The following is a 15,134-nucleotide window of genomic DNA, read 5'->3' as shown; positions in this document are numbered from 1 at the left end:
AGAACCCAGATAATTCCTAACTGCTCATCACTACAGATGGCTGAAAAGTGAACTCCAGGTCAGTGCTCCACCACACTCAGTGAGAGATTAAGGAAAAGCAGCAGGCAGGAGAGATCTGGCCAGCTCCTGCCAAGATACACAGGTCTGGAGTGAAATGGCTCTGCCTGGGATAGCCAATCTACAGAGATGAGGCTGGATCTATGAACTAACTACTGACAAGACACAGCAGGGAAGAGAGCCCAGATCACAGCATCATGAAAAGCCTCTGCAGAGCTCTGAGTTAGTCCATTCACAAGGCAGCAGCACAGCAACCTTGGCCAGGGCCTAGCACCGTGCGTAGGGCTCATGTGCTGGGAACACAACCACATGCACCCGTGTGCCTCCTGGCTTGGCATCCTCCCTGCCAAAGGGTGGAGACACCACTGTGAAGGGTTTTAAAGATTCAAATCGTCCCAGGATACAAAGCACACATGCTCTGCTCCCTGCTACCCTGACTGAGGGCAACAGAAGCTGCTGAAGCGTAACCACACTGGCTCTGCAGCTGGTTTGGGTCAGTATGACCTCAACACACAGCAGGACTGTGCTGCCTGTGCCAAGGCTGAAGCTGGGGGAGCACAATCAGGCCAGAGGATCCAAGGCTACAAGCACAAACGGGATATATGTGGAGACTGAGGGTACTCTGAAGACACATACTATTTGGTAAGATTGTGGGCTGCCAGCCGCTCAGGGACTTGTTCAGCTCCTGCACGAACGTCAAGTAGTAAAGGTCTGTAAATATATTCACCATCCGATTGTTCTCGAGCAGGTACTAGAAAGGACAGAACACACAGTCAAGAGAAACACAGCAGCACCTGGAAAGCAAACCCTCCCCTGAGAGCCCAGGGCACACACGCAGAGCACCCCTCCTTGCACCGCCAGAGCTGCTGGGCAGACACTCCTGAGAGCTGCAAGGAAAACCCTGTGGCATGGCAAAGCAGACTTGGTGCTGAAGAGCCTGAGTTTGGGGAGATCCCCCAGCTCTCCTCAGAGATGTGCAAGAAGGGTGCAAGGGTAGTGCCACACTACCCCCTGAGCTTGGGAACAAAGACCAAACTAGGTGGGGCGCTGTCCTGGGCTGAGGCACTGAAGGTGAGTCCAGCCAGCCTCTCTGGGTCCCCAGAAGGCAGAATGAAGGGTACAAGTTCCCCCCAGCAGATCTGACCCCCAAGTCTGGCTGTAGAGGACTGGAGGGCAGCAAGGCCTCCCTCACCTGCTGGATGCCAAGGCAGAGGTAATAGATGCTGTCCGGTTCATAGCGCTCCCCATTGGGCCGCGTTATCTCCTTGACAAACTGGGCCAGGCCGTAGTTGAGCTCAGCTGCTGAGCAGGCTAAGATATCCTCCTTGATCCTCATGGGCTTGGCTGCAGAGACAAGCACAGCAGCCTCAGACAACAGCCTACAAGGTCAGGAACACCTCAACACCGCAAGGCCCAGCTCCTGGGAGGTTTCTGCCACTCCACTGCATCCAGACAAGGCACTTACGGCCAAAGCGAAGCTCCTCTCCCTTGCTGGTTTCTCCCCCTGCATATTTGGCTTGTACCCAGGACTTCCAGGCATTCACACCGTACGAGTAGTTGAGCACTGTGCAGCTGGGCTGGCTGCTCATCGAGTCCCGGGAACAGCTTTCAGAGAGCACCAGGCGCTTCTGCCCCTGCAGAGAGGTGTTCTGTGAGACTGTGAGCACCTACCTGGGACAGGTGCAGGAGTCCTGGCCACCCCTCACACCTGCTGTCGGCTCCCTACAGTGTGCCATGGCAGCAGGCACCGTTCTGCTGGCAGCCAAGACAACAAAGCTCATCAGTTACGAGACACGCAAGAAAGGGAGCAGCTGTCACATGATTTGTAGCATTCAAAGCTCCTCCGAAGTCACAAGCAAGTATTTTCATTCAAGGAGTGGCCCAAAGGCCAGTCGTGTCCTGAAGGGAGAGGGCACAACCTCCCCAGCTCACCAAAGACTCTGGCACGCTTCACCTCATATATCCCAAGTGGCAGCTCCCACTCCAGAGCCGAAGGGCTTTAAGCAGGCAGTACCCACAGAGAACTCACCTTCCGGACAGCTCGAGGCAGATCTTGCTCTGTGGAAACATCATCTGGTCCCACCAGCCCACAGTCAAAGAGGAAATCCACACTGGGGTTGATGTCTAGAGGGTCTGAAAGGAAACACAAGGCAGAAGGGCTCAGCTGAGACTCCTCATCCTGCCCCCTGTGCTGGCCTGATTTTTACAGCAAAATGAAGAGGGAACACTTCACATCCTCTACCACTGCCTGGCATGAACTTTCAGCCACAGCCCAACAAAGGAAATATGGCTCTGGTACACAATGCTAAAATTTCTCAGAATAACCAGAACCCCACATTTTCCTTTCTGACAGTTTTTTGTTGGTTTATTTCCTAATCCTGAGGAACATTCCTCATTCCCTGGTGCCAAGGCCAGTACTGTGGACAGCCTGGCACAGGCACCTCAATTCTGTTTGCTGCTAGCATCGGCACTGCTGTGCTCCTGCAAGTCACTGCCTCTTCTTCCACCCTCTGCTAACAGACACCCAGCAGCCCTGCACACCTGTGTCACCCACAGGTGTCTCTTACTCTTAGGGAAGTCAGCCTCCAGGTCCTGGCCCGGCTCGTCGAGGACGTTTGCCATCTTGACAGCCATGGCCAACACATCGTCCCGTGCTGGTCCAAACAGATCACAGTCCTCCAGGAGACCCTCTGCACTCTGGTTACTCACCAGGTCTGAAATGAAAAAGCTCATTGTAAACACAATTTTCTTGAAAGTCTTTTGTCTGTTCGCCCTGTGATAGCTGGAAAATGAAGTTGGGGTCCCTGTGCTCAGAGCAGCCCCATGACACTTGAGCTGTCCAGCTTTCCCTGGACAGCAAGCCATTGGAAGGCTGTTGTCTCCCCAGCCACAACCCCCATCACTGTGATTTGTAGGAATGCAGCCCTCAGGTTAAAAAAAAAACCAAACTGCAAGACCAGGGCTGCATGCAGCTATCTTTTGTAGCATGGAAGCTGCTTTAGGGAAGAAACTGAACAGCCACCTGAATAAACTAAGAGAGCTGCAGGTGTGCCACAAGACTGGCACCCCCAAAAAGGGACAGTGGCAGACACTGCTCCCTGCTGTAGCTCTTCCCTTCTGGACCACCTCAGCAGAAGTTGAGGACTTACTCTTCCCTGTTTCGTTTTCAAAGGCTTTGGGAGAGCCACAGTCCTGGTGTTCTAGCTCCAAGAGCTGGAGCCCCCTTGATCCCAGCTGTTGGACCAGACCAAGCCATGGCAGAACTTACCACACAGGTCCGAGGAGGCCTTGTCCAGTTCCTCAGCCTCTGCAATCATCTCAGCCATGGCCAGGATGTCAGCCTCTAGAGGATTGGAGGGGATCTTCACCTTCAGTTCCTCAATTGTCTCCACAATCTTCTCTGTGCTCTCCAGTGTGGTGGGCAGAAACATTGGCACAGGCACCTGCGGACAGCAGCACACCAGGCAGAAAGCTGACACTCAGTAGACTGACACAAAAGCAGAGGCAGGGGAAGAGCATGAACAGAGAAGGAGGGAGATTTCAGCAAGGCAGGGTCACAACAGTAGAAGAGGAGCAGGTGAAGCGTGTTGCTTACCGGGACAGGCATGGAGAAAGGCACAGGTACTTTCTGGCAGTACATATGCATAGGCACAGGCACGAAGATCGGGACGGGGATTGGCAACACAACCAGCTGGGGCTTCCAGTCAGCCTCTGACAAGAGCAAAAAATACATCAGTGACTTTAAGCCCAGAAGCTCCTCCAGCCAGCTCTGCTGCAGGCTGCCATGCCCCCAGCCACCCAGCACCACAGCTCGTTCAGCCAACAGCTGCTAGGACTCAGGGGCAGAGCTGGAATAGCAGCAAGTCGAGATCAGCAACAAGGGAGGCCTGCCTTAGCCAGAAGTGCAAATCCTGCTTTTACACAGCCCTGCTAAGAGATCTAGTTGCCTTGCATATGCTGCAGACCACACGCACACACCCAACAGGAACTAGACTGGAACCTGTTTAGCAGACAGCCCTCAGACAAGCTAATGATCTCCACAGGAACAGGAGCTGTCCCACAAGAGGCAGGATCATGCTACAGAGCTCTCTACATCTCTCCTTTTGCTGGTGATGGAAATGGGCTCCCTACCCCCAGCCCTGCCATGTGTGCCCTGCACAGACTCCTCAGCACGGTGCCAAACACCCAGCCCACTCTGTGCAGCATTTCAGGCTGGGTTCACAGGTAGTCTGGAGCAGGGCGGTGCCACTTGCCTTTCCAAAATGCCCCTGCAATCCTACAGTTAAGTCTTGCTTTCCTACCTGTCTGACATCCTTTGGACTTCATTTCGAACTTGCAGGAGACACCCCGGTTCTGCATCAGTGGTTTACACATGGCAGCTTTGTTTTTCCGAGGGGTGGCTGGAACCAGAGGTGGGGCGGGAGGCGGCACAGCCGGAGACGCTTGGGCTGAGGAGGCCTTTGCTGACAGCTGGGGAAATGCAGAAAGCAGGAGGTTGGTGTCCACCTAAGGCACAATCTCTACTACAGGTGCAGATGGAGCGACTCCCAAAGCACCTCCTGGAGCCTGGCAGTCCCCAGCACATGTACACTCCCATGGTCAGGCCGTGATGAAGGACTGCCAAGCTGTTGCTGGCAAGCAGCAAGCCTGTGTGCTGCCTCTGCTGTGCCAGGAGTCCAGCAATGACAGCTACTGTCCCATGAGGTACAGGGGAGCAGTGGGACAGCAACTCTACCCAGGCACAAAGGAGCCAGTGCCACAGTGTCAGGATATTCTGGAGCTCATAACTGACTCCTGAGGAACAATTATTCTTCCCCCTTGCAGGAGATATGTTGATGCTGCCTTCCTAGAAGTTCTTTTCATCTCCCACTATCCAGACATCTCAAAATGCACTTGTTGTAGAAGAACGAAATCTCCCTGAGCAATGGCAGAACTGTCCTCTCTTTGGGGACAGCCCCTTTGTCTCGCAAACTCCTACCTCCAGTGGGTCTTACCATGTTAGTTTCTGCCTTCTGTGGGGAAGGGACAGCTGGTTTTGGCTCTGAAGTCTGACCTGTAAGAGAAAGCAACAACTCTTAAGTTCAAGAGTTCCTGGGCCAAGATGTCCCATTGCTGGGACTGGAGGTGCAAGCAGCCAGAGAGCAGGGATAGGCTCCCCAGAAACTGCTCCTGGTCACTCCAGGAACAGTTAATGTTTCCACAATATCTAGCCCTAACGCTTCAGAAGACACTACAACTCCAAAATCAAGTTATTCCCATGTCATTTTGTGCTCCCTTACAGTCCACCCCTTCCCCATCACAGCAGGTCAGGAGAAATCCCAGCCCCTTGTAGAGAGAGGAATCCAGGGCTCTAATCCCAGCTCTGCCTACTGGCTTGCTGTACCGAGCCATGGCCCCTCCCTGTGCCTCCATATCCCTGCAACAAATATCTTGGCAAAGTGCTTGGAGATCCCTAGGAAGAAGGTGACAGAGCTAGTAGCAGCATTATGAGAAATCCCAGAAAGCAGAGAGACAGCTTTGCCCCAGCCCTAGGGATGCAGTCCATTCCCCTAAGGAAAGAGAGGATCACCTGCAGGTAAGAGGCGCACGTGGCAGACGCTGGTCTCAGGTGGTCACCCTGCCTTGGATGATAAATCCAGCTCATGTGCTCTGCAGGAAACCTGCACCCACCTCAAAGGCAGGTGAGCTAACAGAGCACCTTCATCCCAGTCCCCCAGTGATCCCTGGATACCCATGTGACCGGCAAAAAGAATTGCCTTCTACTGGTGGGCCATGCATGAAGGAGACCCCTGCCAGGACAGCAGCAGGTCCCAGCACCCCAAGGCAGTGGCGGGTCCATTCACAACTCCTATACACAGACAGGTCCTTCAGGAGAGACCCAGATTCCTAAAGGTCCAACACAGGGACATTCAGACTTCCTCTGACCCAAGGAAATGCAGGATAATTCTTGTACAATTTGAGGCCCCTCAGGCTCCACTTGCTGACAACCACACGGGGCAACAGATAAACCCCACTGGGAGGAAGCTCCCTAGTCTGCAGCTTAGCATTCAGCCATAGGATCTGCAGCAGTCTCAGGGGCAAGAACTCACCCTGACAACCCAAACTGGATGGGAAGCAGGTCCAGGTAGGAAATACCAATGGCCTGAATGAGAAAAGACAAGCTATTGGCATATGAGCAGAACTTCTGCTGCAGCAGAATCTAAAGCAAACATGATTGCCCCACTGGCCAATGATTTATGACTAAAGAAAACAAGATTCTCCCGCCATGTGCTATGTGTCCAGGCATCCAGGAAAGCTGCAGCTTGTTCTTTATTCTCATCCCAACACCAACAAGGAGCTGTCAAGGCACTGCCTGCCACAACTGTGACTTCTACCCTCTCCAGCTGGACAACCCAGCGCAGAGCAAACTTCTCTCGGAAGCCTTTGGGCAGTTTTGAAGCAGAATCTCCTGAATCCCACACTACATGAACTGTTCCCAGCAAGGGAACATCTACTTGTACGATCAGCTACAAGAACTTTCAGCATCACCAGACTGGTAGCAGCCGCTGGATCACAGGAACTAATGGTTTTAAGGAATCGATGGCTGCAAGAATGTAATCAAGAATAAGCAGCTCTGTCCAAGATGAGCCTGAAATCCAGGCAGTCCCTTGCAAGCTGGCAACACAGCTGTCAGGTCCCCAGGAGACCACCCAGAAGCTGGTCCTCCCAAAATCTCCTGCACGGCACAGTTAGGCTGAAAAGATCTCTGTGAAAGTGAGTCCTGGCTTCAGCATCCTTCCTTTGCAAACTCAGCAGTGTGCCACAGTCCTGGGGCAAGGATGTCCACAGCTATCCCACGTCTGGCAGGGGACTGGTGTGCCAGAGCATACAGAGGGCCCAGTTCCACCCACAGCACTCACTAACCACAGCAACTGCTGGGGCAGTCTGGAGCTCATGCTCAGCTGAGCACTGGCGACTGATGATGGGTTTGTCCTTGGCTTCCTTTAGTCCTCAGAGGTTGCACAAAGATGCAGCTGTGGCACAGTGAAGAGTGGTGCCCCACATACCAAGCAGCAGCACTCTGCGAGGCCTCCAGAGATGTGGTGGAGGAGGCCTGAGACTCATGGTTGGTGGTGGTGGTGAAGGTACTTCTCAGTCTCGTGGTCCATGGCTCCAAGGAGACAACGGCTAAAGTGTGAAACATGCTTCCCTCTGCAGGCAGAGCTTGCCCACTGTGCCTGTGTCCCAAAAGCTGTGTTACAGATCTCTCAAAAGTGACGTGCTTTGACAGCAGAGGACCAGTGGAACAGCATGGCTAGGGCTGTGGAATCACTCGGTGAGCTACAGGAACCAGCAGGTCACACACCTCTTCCTCCCCTGGGCAGCAGAACACTGTGAATCAAACAGAATTCCCAGAACCAACAGTTCCTTATCCTGGTCACTCCAGCGTGCTGCCACTTGAGCTGTCACCTCACACAGCCTGTTATGGAGCGTGGCTCTTGGAAGGCAGGTTGGGCTTCCCCTCGCTGGGGGAACCTGCTGCTTCTGGCAGAGCAGCTCTGCTTTGCTGCCTAAGCAGCAACGGCATCCGGAGCTTCCCCTGTCCTATGATCAGCACCCTACAGTCAGGGGAGGAACTTCAAGAGTCTGGAAACGGAGGATGAGGTCTCTCACGCGAAGGTCCTCGTCTTGGTTTCCCCTCCTTGGCACACCCTAGCCAGGGTTTTTACACGTTGTGAAATCCCAGGGAGGCCAGCAAAGCCCTGAACCTGTGATGCAGGTATGTGTTGAAGCTTGATGCACTGAAGCAAGTCCCACTATAAGCGGCAAGCACTTTAACTATGTCCCCCAGGTCACCCAGGAGATTGTGGCCTACGAAAGGCCAAGCAGAATGAGACTGCAGGTGTCCGAGGGCCAAGCGGTGTCTTGTCGCTGTCACTAGGAGCACTTTCCATCCTGAGGGATCCCAAAGCACTTTGCAATCTTCCATAAGGAACTGGCTCGAGTTAATGATAGGAAATGGGGCAACAGGCAGCGAAAATCTCCTCTCCAGCTGGAACTTCACGGATGCAGAATGGGGTTATCTGGGACACAGGGTTGGCAACTCCCCAAAGCTGCAGTGAACTTTGGGTAAGTGGTAGGACTCCAATCTAACATCGCAAGACAGTGCCTCCAGCGGCTCAGTGCTCCCTCAAGACCGTTCTAGGTTCAGCTCTGGCTGAAGGAGAGCCCACCTACAGCATCACCAGCACCACTTCCTGCAGCACCCTTCTTTGTCCTTGAATGTTTCCCATCCAAGCACTGACCTGGCCCAATCCAGATTAGTTTATGAGATCTGAGAAGGTCACAGCTCGGAGGTGGTGTGGGGCTGCAGGTGGATTGTCATGCCAAACCACGCTGTCCCCTAACCCTTTAAATCGAGCTCTCCGCTGGTAACTTGAGGATGTTAAATCCCTGAGTATCCTCGCTAAGAGTGTGAGCTACAGGCAGCACGCTGGCACCGGCTCCTCCCGTCTGGGCCCTGTGTGTCATAGAACCATAGATGTTAGAGATGGAGAAGCCCATTAGGTCCCACTCCGTCCTTTCCCCCCCAGGGGCCAGTGCAGGATTGTTCCCTAGCGTCTCCTCCAGTCCCGGGCAGGCAGCTTCCACCCCCTGCTGTTGTCTTCCCTGTGTCTCTCAGACTGAGCTATGCAGGATCCCTCCCTCCCTCCTACTCACTGTTCAGCAGGCTCTCGGGCCCCTTCTGCGTGTCCAGGTTGGGCTGGTTCTGTTGATTGTAAAATCGCAGCAGACATTGCTGGTTGCAGAAGTGTTTGATTTGCCCCCGCCAGTGGATGGTTTCCAGCAGCTTCCCCTGACGCTTGCAGGCATGGCACCGAGCTGCCTAAAGCCCGCATCAGCAGGAGAGAAACAACGAGTAACTAACCACACCCCCTCCGAGTGCAACACAACTCTCCAGTGAAAGGCGCACATCGCAAGGTGCAGTGAGCTTCCCCACAGCAGTGCCCTGCCAGGGACTCCAGCGGTGCGAACTTCTCACAGCAGCGCTGGCCGCGGATCCAGCACTGTGAGCTTCCTCAGTGCAGAGCTCTGTCTGGCAGGATCAGCTGGGGACTCCAGCTACGTGAGCTTCCCCGCAGCAGTGTCCCGTCATTGCCGGGCAGGACTCCAGCAGTGCCAGGTTCTCCGCAGCAGTGCCAGCCAGACTCCAGCAGTGCGAACTTCCTCAGTGCAATGCCCACTTATCTGGGTGCCGTGCCCACCACAGCACTTAGCACAAGCTGCCAGTGCCAATACTGACCTTGAAGTACCAGAGCAAGTATTTGCTTTTGCAGTCTTCACTACAGAAGTCCCAGGTGCTGCCCTCCAGCTGCTCGGTGACCGCCCGCTGGCAGGTCTGAGAACAGTAGGTGCAGGTGATGCAGCACAGGCCCAGGTTCTTGGTGAAATCCTGTTTGTAAAGAAGCACACACCCTGCGGAGAAACAATAGGAGTGAAACCTTCCCAGGATGAACTGGGGGCCTCCCTGACCCAAACATGACCAGAATCCAGGTCTGCGGAGACAACAGAGCACACGCAACACACTGTAGGGAACAATCCAGCACTGGCCCCTGGGGCTGGGATAAGATGGGACCTCACGGGGACTTGCCATCTCTCACCTCCATGCTTCTAGGAAGAGTCTGACTCCAACCTCCTGTGTGCAGGAACCCAGCAGGCAGGGCAAGGCCAGGTCAGGCCAGCCCAGACGCAAGAGCGTAGAAGTGCATGATGACAGGAGGAGCGGAGCTGCCACCTGCTGTCTCCCCAGCCCCCAGAGAGAGAAAAGCTGTGAGAAGGCCCTCCCCAAGGACACAATGAACGGTAAAGATCTTGCCCTAGGGCCTGGCTGGACAGCAAGCCATTCCCACAACAGTCCTCCCTTCACTGCATGGCAAGGCTCTTGCCCCAGGGCCTGGCTAAGACAATCTCCCCTCTGTTCCTCTCCACGCTCTCTTCTCCTCCCTCAGCATGGGCTGGCATGGGGGCTCTGCCTCTCCCACGCCTTCCCCAAGTACCTTCACTGCAGAAGTTCTTCTCCACGCCGGAGAAACGGATCTTCTCATGCAGCAGCTTCTCCTGCTTGCAGTGTTCACACTGAGACACCACCCCACGCAGCCGCTTGAAGTCCTCGCAGCAGTCCTTGCAGCAGAACTGATACACCTTGTCCTGCCAAAGAGACCACAGCTGGGTCAGCCAGGCTGGCAGGAGGTTCCCACACTTCTCAGGAAAGCAAAAGAAAGACTACAGGGCTGAGTTAAGTCCCCGGCTCTCCTGGCACAGGATTTGGCAAGAGTAGTCTCCTCCTGCCCTTCTGACGTACGGCTGAACATCAGGAGTGCGGCACTCAGCACAGTCTCTGCAGCTAAGGCATTCAGAGGACTGGCACAGGAGGAGCTTTGCTTAGAGCAGGGAGAGGAAGTACCCCAGAGGTTCTCAGCAGTTGGCCTCCACCTCAACATCCCCCCCGGGGAAATCCTCACCTGCCAGTCTAGGATCTCCGGCTTCCCGCTGAACAGATTGTGACAGTAATGGCAGTTGAGGTGGATCCCACCTTCCGGGCTGGTGCGCTGCAGGAGACAGAGACAGCTCATGTGGGGAGCGCAGCTGGAGGGCAGCTGGCACCTGCCTCACACTGCCACCACTGCCACCTCCTTCATGGCCCGCAGCCTGCCTGACCCCCTGGGACCTGCTGCCGCTGTGGGGGCTCAGTCCGTCCATCACACCAGAGCTGACCCTTGAGAGCAATTTCACTTTGCTTCCAGCGTGCTGGGTCCAGCTCTTCCCAGGGAGGCAAGCTTCCAAGCTACTGGATTTGAAAACTTAAATGACGAGGGCTCTGCTATCTCTTCTAAGGATTTCTCTAAAAGTTCTTGAAGCACAAGTGCCTGATTTCTATTTTCAAGATAATGCAGCTTAGGAATTCAAGCAGCCTCTCATCCCATTTTCTGCTAGAATTATCTGCTAGATTAAAGAGCATTTGGTGTCCTGTCCACAATGCATTTAGTATTTGGTGTTTTATCCATAGGGATATACTCATTAATAAAGTCATTCCTGGTTCTCTTTCTGATAACCTCAAATAAGACATTCTGCAAGTGCCTCAGTACAAACATTTTTCAAGCCCAGATTTAATTTTTGGGGTTTTTTTCACAATGTTCCAATTTTTCTTCGGCCGTGAAAATGAAGTGGACATTAGAGAACATTCTTCCTATAGGTGCATCATTCTAGGTACCTCTGGCTCCCTGGGCCTCAAATGTTAACTCTGTGTTCACCTGCTTGTACTTGCAATAAATTAATCCTTCCCTGTGTGGCCGTAAACTGAGATGCTCATACTGAATAGTTTATCTGCTGTAATTCCACGGCCTTTTCAAAATCCTTACTTTCCCAGGATTTGGATCCCCATACTACCTGAGCAAGGCTGACAGAGGATCTTGCACTGAAACTGTGTTTAAGCACACATTAGGAGGAACCAGCCATGTCAATCAATCCAATTGCTTTGCTTTCTGTGACTACCCTGAAGGCAGCAGAGGCTAACACTTCAACAGTTTTTGTTTCATCTGCTGAATTTCATCATTATTGCTTTGACTTTATTGCCAAATGATTGACGAAGATCTTGAAGTTCTTGGGCTTAACACTGATCCCCAGGAAGCCATCTTGAAACAGTCTCTTCAGTGTTGTTTTTTCTTTGACAAGCGTGTTCTGAGATCTGCCAGCAAGACAGCTCCTAATCCAGGTGATGCATGGGTTTATTCATATGTTTACAATGCTGATTTTATATGGCAATATTTCAAGTTAGGTGAACTAATGAAGTCCGAGTTGGGAAAAGGTGAAACACTGCAACCATTTCTAAAATGAGGAAACAACTGAACTGTGCTGTGCCTGTGAAAATCGTGGAACAGATCCTTCCAGAAGCTGTGCTGAGGCACATGGAGGACAGGAGGTGCCAACACAGCCAGCACATTAGCATTAGCTGGCAACATGAGCTCACAGCCCAGAAAGCCAAGTGTGTCCTGGGCTGCTCAAAAAGCAGCATGACCAGCAGGTCAAAGGAGAAGATTCTGCCCTTCTGCTCCACCCTGGTCAGACCCCACTGCAGTGCTGCCTCCAGCTCTGGGGGCCCCATGGACCTGTTGGAGAGAGTCCAGAGGAGGGCCACAAAAATGACCAGAGGATTGGAACAGTTCTCTCATCAAGAAAGGCTGAGAGTTGGAATTACTCAGCTTGGAGAAGAGAAGGCTCTGGGGAGACCTTATTGTGGCCTTTCAGTACTTAAAGGGGGCTTGTAAGCAAGGTGTAAGCACATTTTAGCAGAGCCTGCTGCAATAGGACAAGGGGTAATAGTTTTGATGTAAAAGAGAGTATATATAGATTAGCTATAAAGTCTTTTTACCATGAGGATGGTGAAACACTGGCACCTAACCCTGGAAATATTCAAGGTCAGACTGGACAGGGCTCTGAGCAACCAGATCTAGTCAAAGATGTCCCTGCTCACTGCAGGGGAGGTTGGCTCAGATGACATCTAAAGGTCCCTTTCAACCCAAACTGTTCTATGATTCTAGTCTTGTGATGTCCACAACGCTAAAAACTCTACAGCTACATTATTCATACTATTTGTGATCTCAGTGAAGGATTACATCAAGGATTCATAAAAAACCCAGCCAACCAAACAAAAAGAAACAAAGGGAAACCCACCAGAAAACCCCGACCAACAAACCAAATGCTCTACCCCCCCCAAAAAACCCCAAAACCCAAACAAACCAAAGTCCAAAATGAAATGCTGCAACTGTCAGTGACTAACCCTTACCTCTAGATTCTCTACGTTTTGTCAGCTGCCCAAGACATGTCCTGGCCTAAGTTTCTCATGTCTTCCTGGCTGCTACTTTCTTTGACAACTGTACAAAACCAATATTCTTGAAGTTGCCTATGAATCCCACAGACATCTCACATATGCTGAAACTTAACATCAGAAGATCAAAAATCAAAGTCAAGCTTTTGAGGCTTATTAAACAAGAGGTATCCAGGCCTGCTAGTTGTAAATTTTTAGACAACACATCCTGGAAGATTCACATTTCTCAGTGACACCTGGCTGAGAGGGCAGCTCTGCCCCTTTCCACTCAGCTATCAGGTGTGCACTTGTGCTTTGCTGGCTTACTTGTGCATTTGTTTGCGCTCTCATAAGGCCACTCTATCTCAAACCACTCATGCAGCACAGCTCTGCACTGCCCTCCTGCTGGGCAGAACCTGACAGACAGGAGTGAATTACAGCCCACCTCATCCCAAAGGAGGATGGGGGAGATAGGGCCAAGACTGAGACTGGAGCAATTCACTGCAACTCCTGTGCTCCAGAAGAGACTTTCTTAGGAACCCTCCCTGAGGAGCTCAAGGAAAGTGGAGCCCCTGCTTAGAGTGAAAGGAGGCATGAGCTCCACGGCCCAGCCCAGCATGAAGGATATTTCAGTACCTGGAATTTGGTCCAGCAGCTGGGGCTGCAGAACTGGTAGACAACCCGGTCTGTCTTGTTGTAATAGCAGGGTTCAGATAAACTCTTTCTGCAGAAGCTGCAGGGTCTAGGGGGACCTGATGAAACAGATAGGAATTGGTGAGGGCAGCAGCACAGGACGTGGCACTGGATTCTGAGGATGGCATGCAAGCTACTCACTCATCCTCAGTCTGTCAAGCTAGTATCAAAAAGCAAGGCACGAGAGCACCAGGAAACTTAGGAGTACCAGATTCTGCTAGGACAGAAATGTTAAACAGACAGACAGCAGAGTGGTTCAAGGAAGTCACCCTGGCTCTGCAGGAATTTGGACAAAACAGGCTGCAATACTTGTCCACTCCTGGATACACCAGTAATAGAAAAGGCAATGCCAGCACGATCCAGCACTACAGCTGCTCCCTGCATTCTCAAGAACAGCAATGTACACTAGCCTCTGTATTAAGATGTCTACATACTGCAAGGGTTCTTCCCTCTGCACTTCCACTTGTCTCACTGGACTCTTCCCCAGGCTTTTACCTTCTTTTCAGTCCCATTCACAAGCAATAAACAATACCAAGGAAGGAATTCAGAGTGGAGAGGTGATGATTCCCTCTACACAGGTGCTCTTACCAACTAAGCCTGACTGCTTCACTTTGTGGGAGGTAGTGCAGCAAATGGAGCAGAACAGACCCATCTTGCCACTGCGATCCACGTTGGGCAGCATGTCAAAGTTCTTGCACAGCGTCTTGCACCACATGCAGGGGTAGACCCGGGTGTTCTTCTGCAAACACAGAGCAGAACAGAGCTTCCAGGAGACCATCACAGCTGGCAAGGTCCAGCTACCACATCCCAACACCACTGCTGCATCCACAGGACTGCTCTCCTGCAGTCCTGATGCCAGGGACAGGCTCACAGTCTGCAGATTCAGGTGGTGGCAGCAGAAAAAGCTGCCTTTGGCACTCAGCTTCTCATTTCAAGGGCAGCCTGGCAGGAATACAGAGTTTGGTAATCCCTTCAAGACAGTTAAGTAAGACTGCTCAGGTGACAGGAACATATCCAGCATAGCTTTAGCCAGTCCATGCTTACTGCGTATACCAGTGTCCTTTTACCATCAGCTCTCTGACTTTCTCACCCATGCTTGGGTCCATGGTGGGCCCCATTCAGATAAAATCAATTCTGTTTGCCTCCTTCGGAGCTTCCCCACAGCAATATTTTAACTGCTTTGTCAGCAGTAAAAGACCAAGGGGATTTGGGTCACCTGCTATTTAATAAAATGCTCTGTGCCACACCAAGCAAAGTTGCTGTGTGCCCACAGAGAACCCCTCAGCCCAGGCAGCTGCCCCCACACACCTTCTTGTAACTGTTGAGACACGCAGAGTTGCAAAAGCGTTTTTGCTGGCCTTCATGGAAGAGGTACTCCAGGGGCAAGCCCTTGTTGTAGATATAAAGTCCACAGTTGTCACAGCAGTTCGTTTTCAGCCCCTTGGTGGCCCGGAACTTGGTGAAGCAGGCGTCGCTGCAGATGCGGTGAACCACGCTCCCATTGCTGACCTCGTGCTGGATCTGCAGAGACATCACTGCT

General features: G+C 52.4%; 1 protein-coding gene across 6 annotated transcripts in view; it reads right to left on the bottom strand.

Moving 5' to 3' along the window:
• Positions 1-15,134, bottom strand: part of ZMYM3 (zinc finger MYM-type containing 3) — a 32,102-nt gene that overhangs the window by 2,422 nt on the left and 14,546 nt on the right. For 4 of the 6 annotated variants that reach the window (XM_040083870.2, XM_040083871.2, XM_040083872.2 and 1 more), the window contains exons 7-22: positions 14,903-15,115; positions 14,183-14,333; positions 13,538-13,653; positions 10,560-10,646; positions 10,095-10,245; positions 9,341-9,513; positions 8,758-8,923; positions 5,052-5,110; positions 4,359-4,527; positions 3,653-3,768; positions 3,326-3,500; positions 2,625-2,771; positions 2,087-2,190; positions 1,523-1,691; positions 1,250-1,401; positions 694-808 (exon numbers count right to left, since the gene is read on the bottom strand). In XM_040083870.2, the coding sequence (XP_039939804.1) occupies positions 694-808; positions 1,250-1,401; positions 1,523-1,691; positions 2,087-2,190; positions 2,625-2,771; positions 3,326-3,500; positions 3,653-3,768; positions 4,359-4,527; positions 5,052-5,110; positions 8,758-8,923; positions 9,341-9,513; positions 10,095-10,245; positions 10,560-10,646; positions 13,538-13,653; positions 14,183-14,333; positions 14,903-15,115 (2,263 nt within the window). The remainder of the gene's footprint in view (positions 1-693; positions 809-1,249; positions 1,402-1,522; positions 1,692-2,086; positions 2,191-2,624; positions 2,772-3,325; positions 3,501-3,652; positions 3,769-4,358; positions 4,528-5,051; positions 5,111-8,757; positions 8,924-9,340; positions 9,514-10,094; positions 10,246-10,559; positions 10,647-13,537; positions 13,654-14,182; positions 14,334-14,902; positions 15,116-15,134) is intronic. The other 2 variants (XM_040083876.2, XM_040083875.2) reach the window with 1 other exon arrangement.

Source organism: Hirundo rustica, chromosome 21 (genome assembly GCF_015227805.2).
Source record: "Hirundo rustica isolate bHirRus1 chromosome 21, bHirRus1.pri.v3, whole genome shotgun sequence".
NCBI classification, from domain to species: Eukaryota; Metazoa; Chordata; class Aves; order Passeriformes; family Hirundinidae; genus Hirundo; species Hirundo rustica.
Note: the sequence above shows the minus strand (reverse complement) of the source record. Positions and strands in the feature narration are given on the sequence as shown.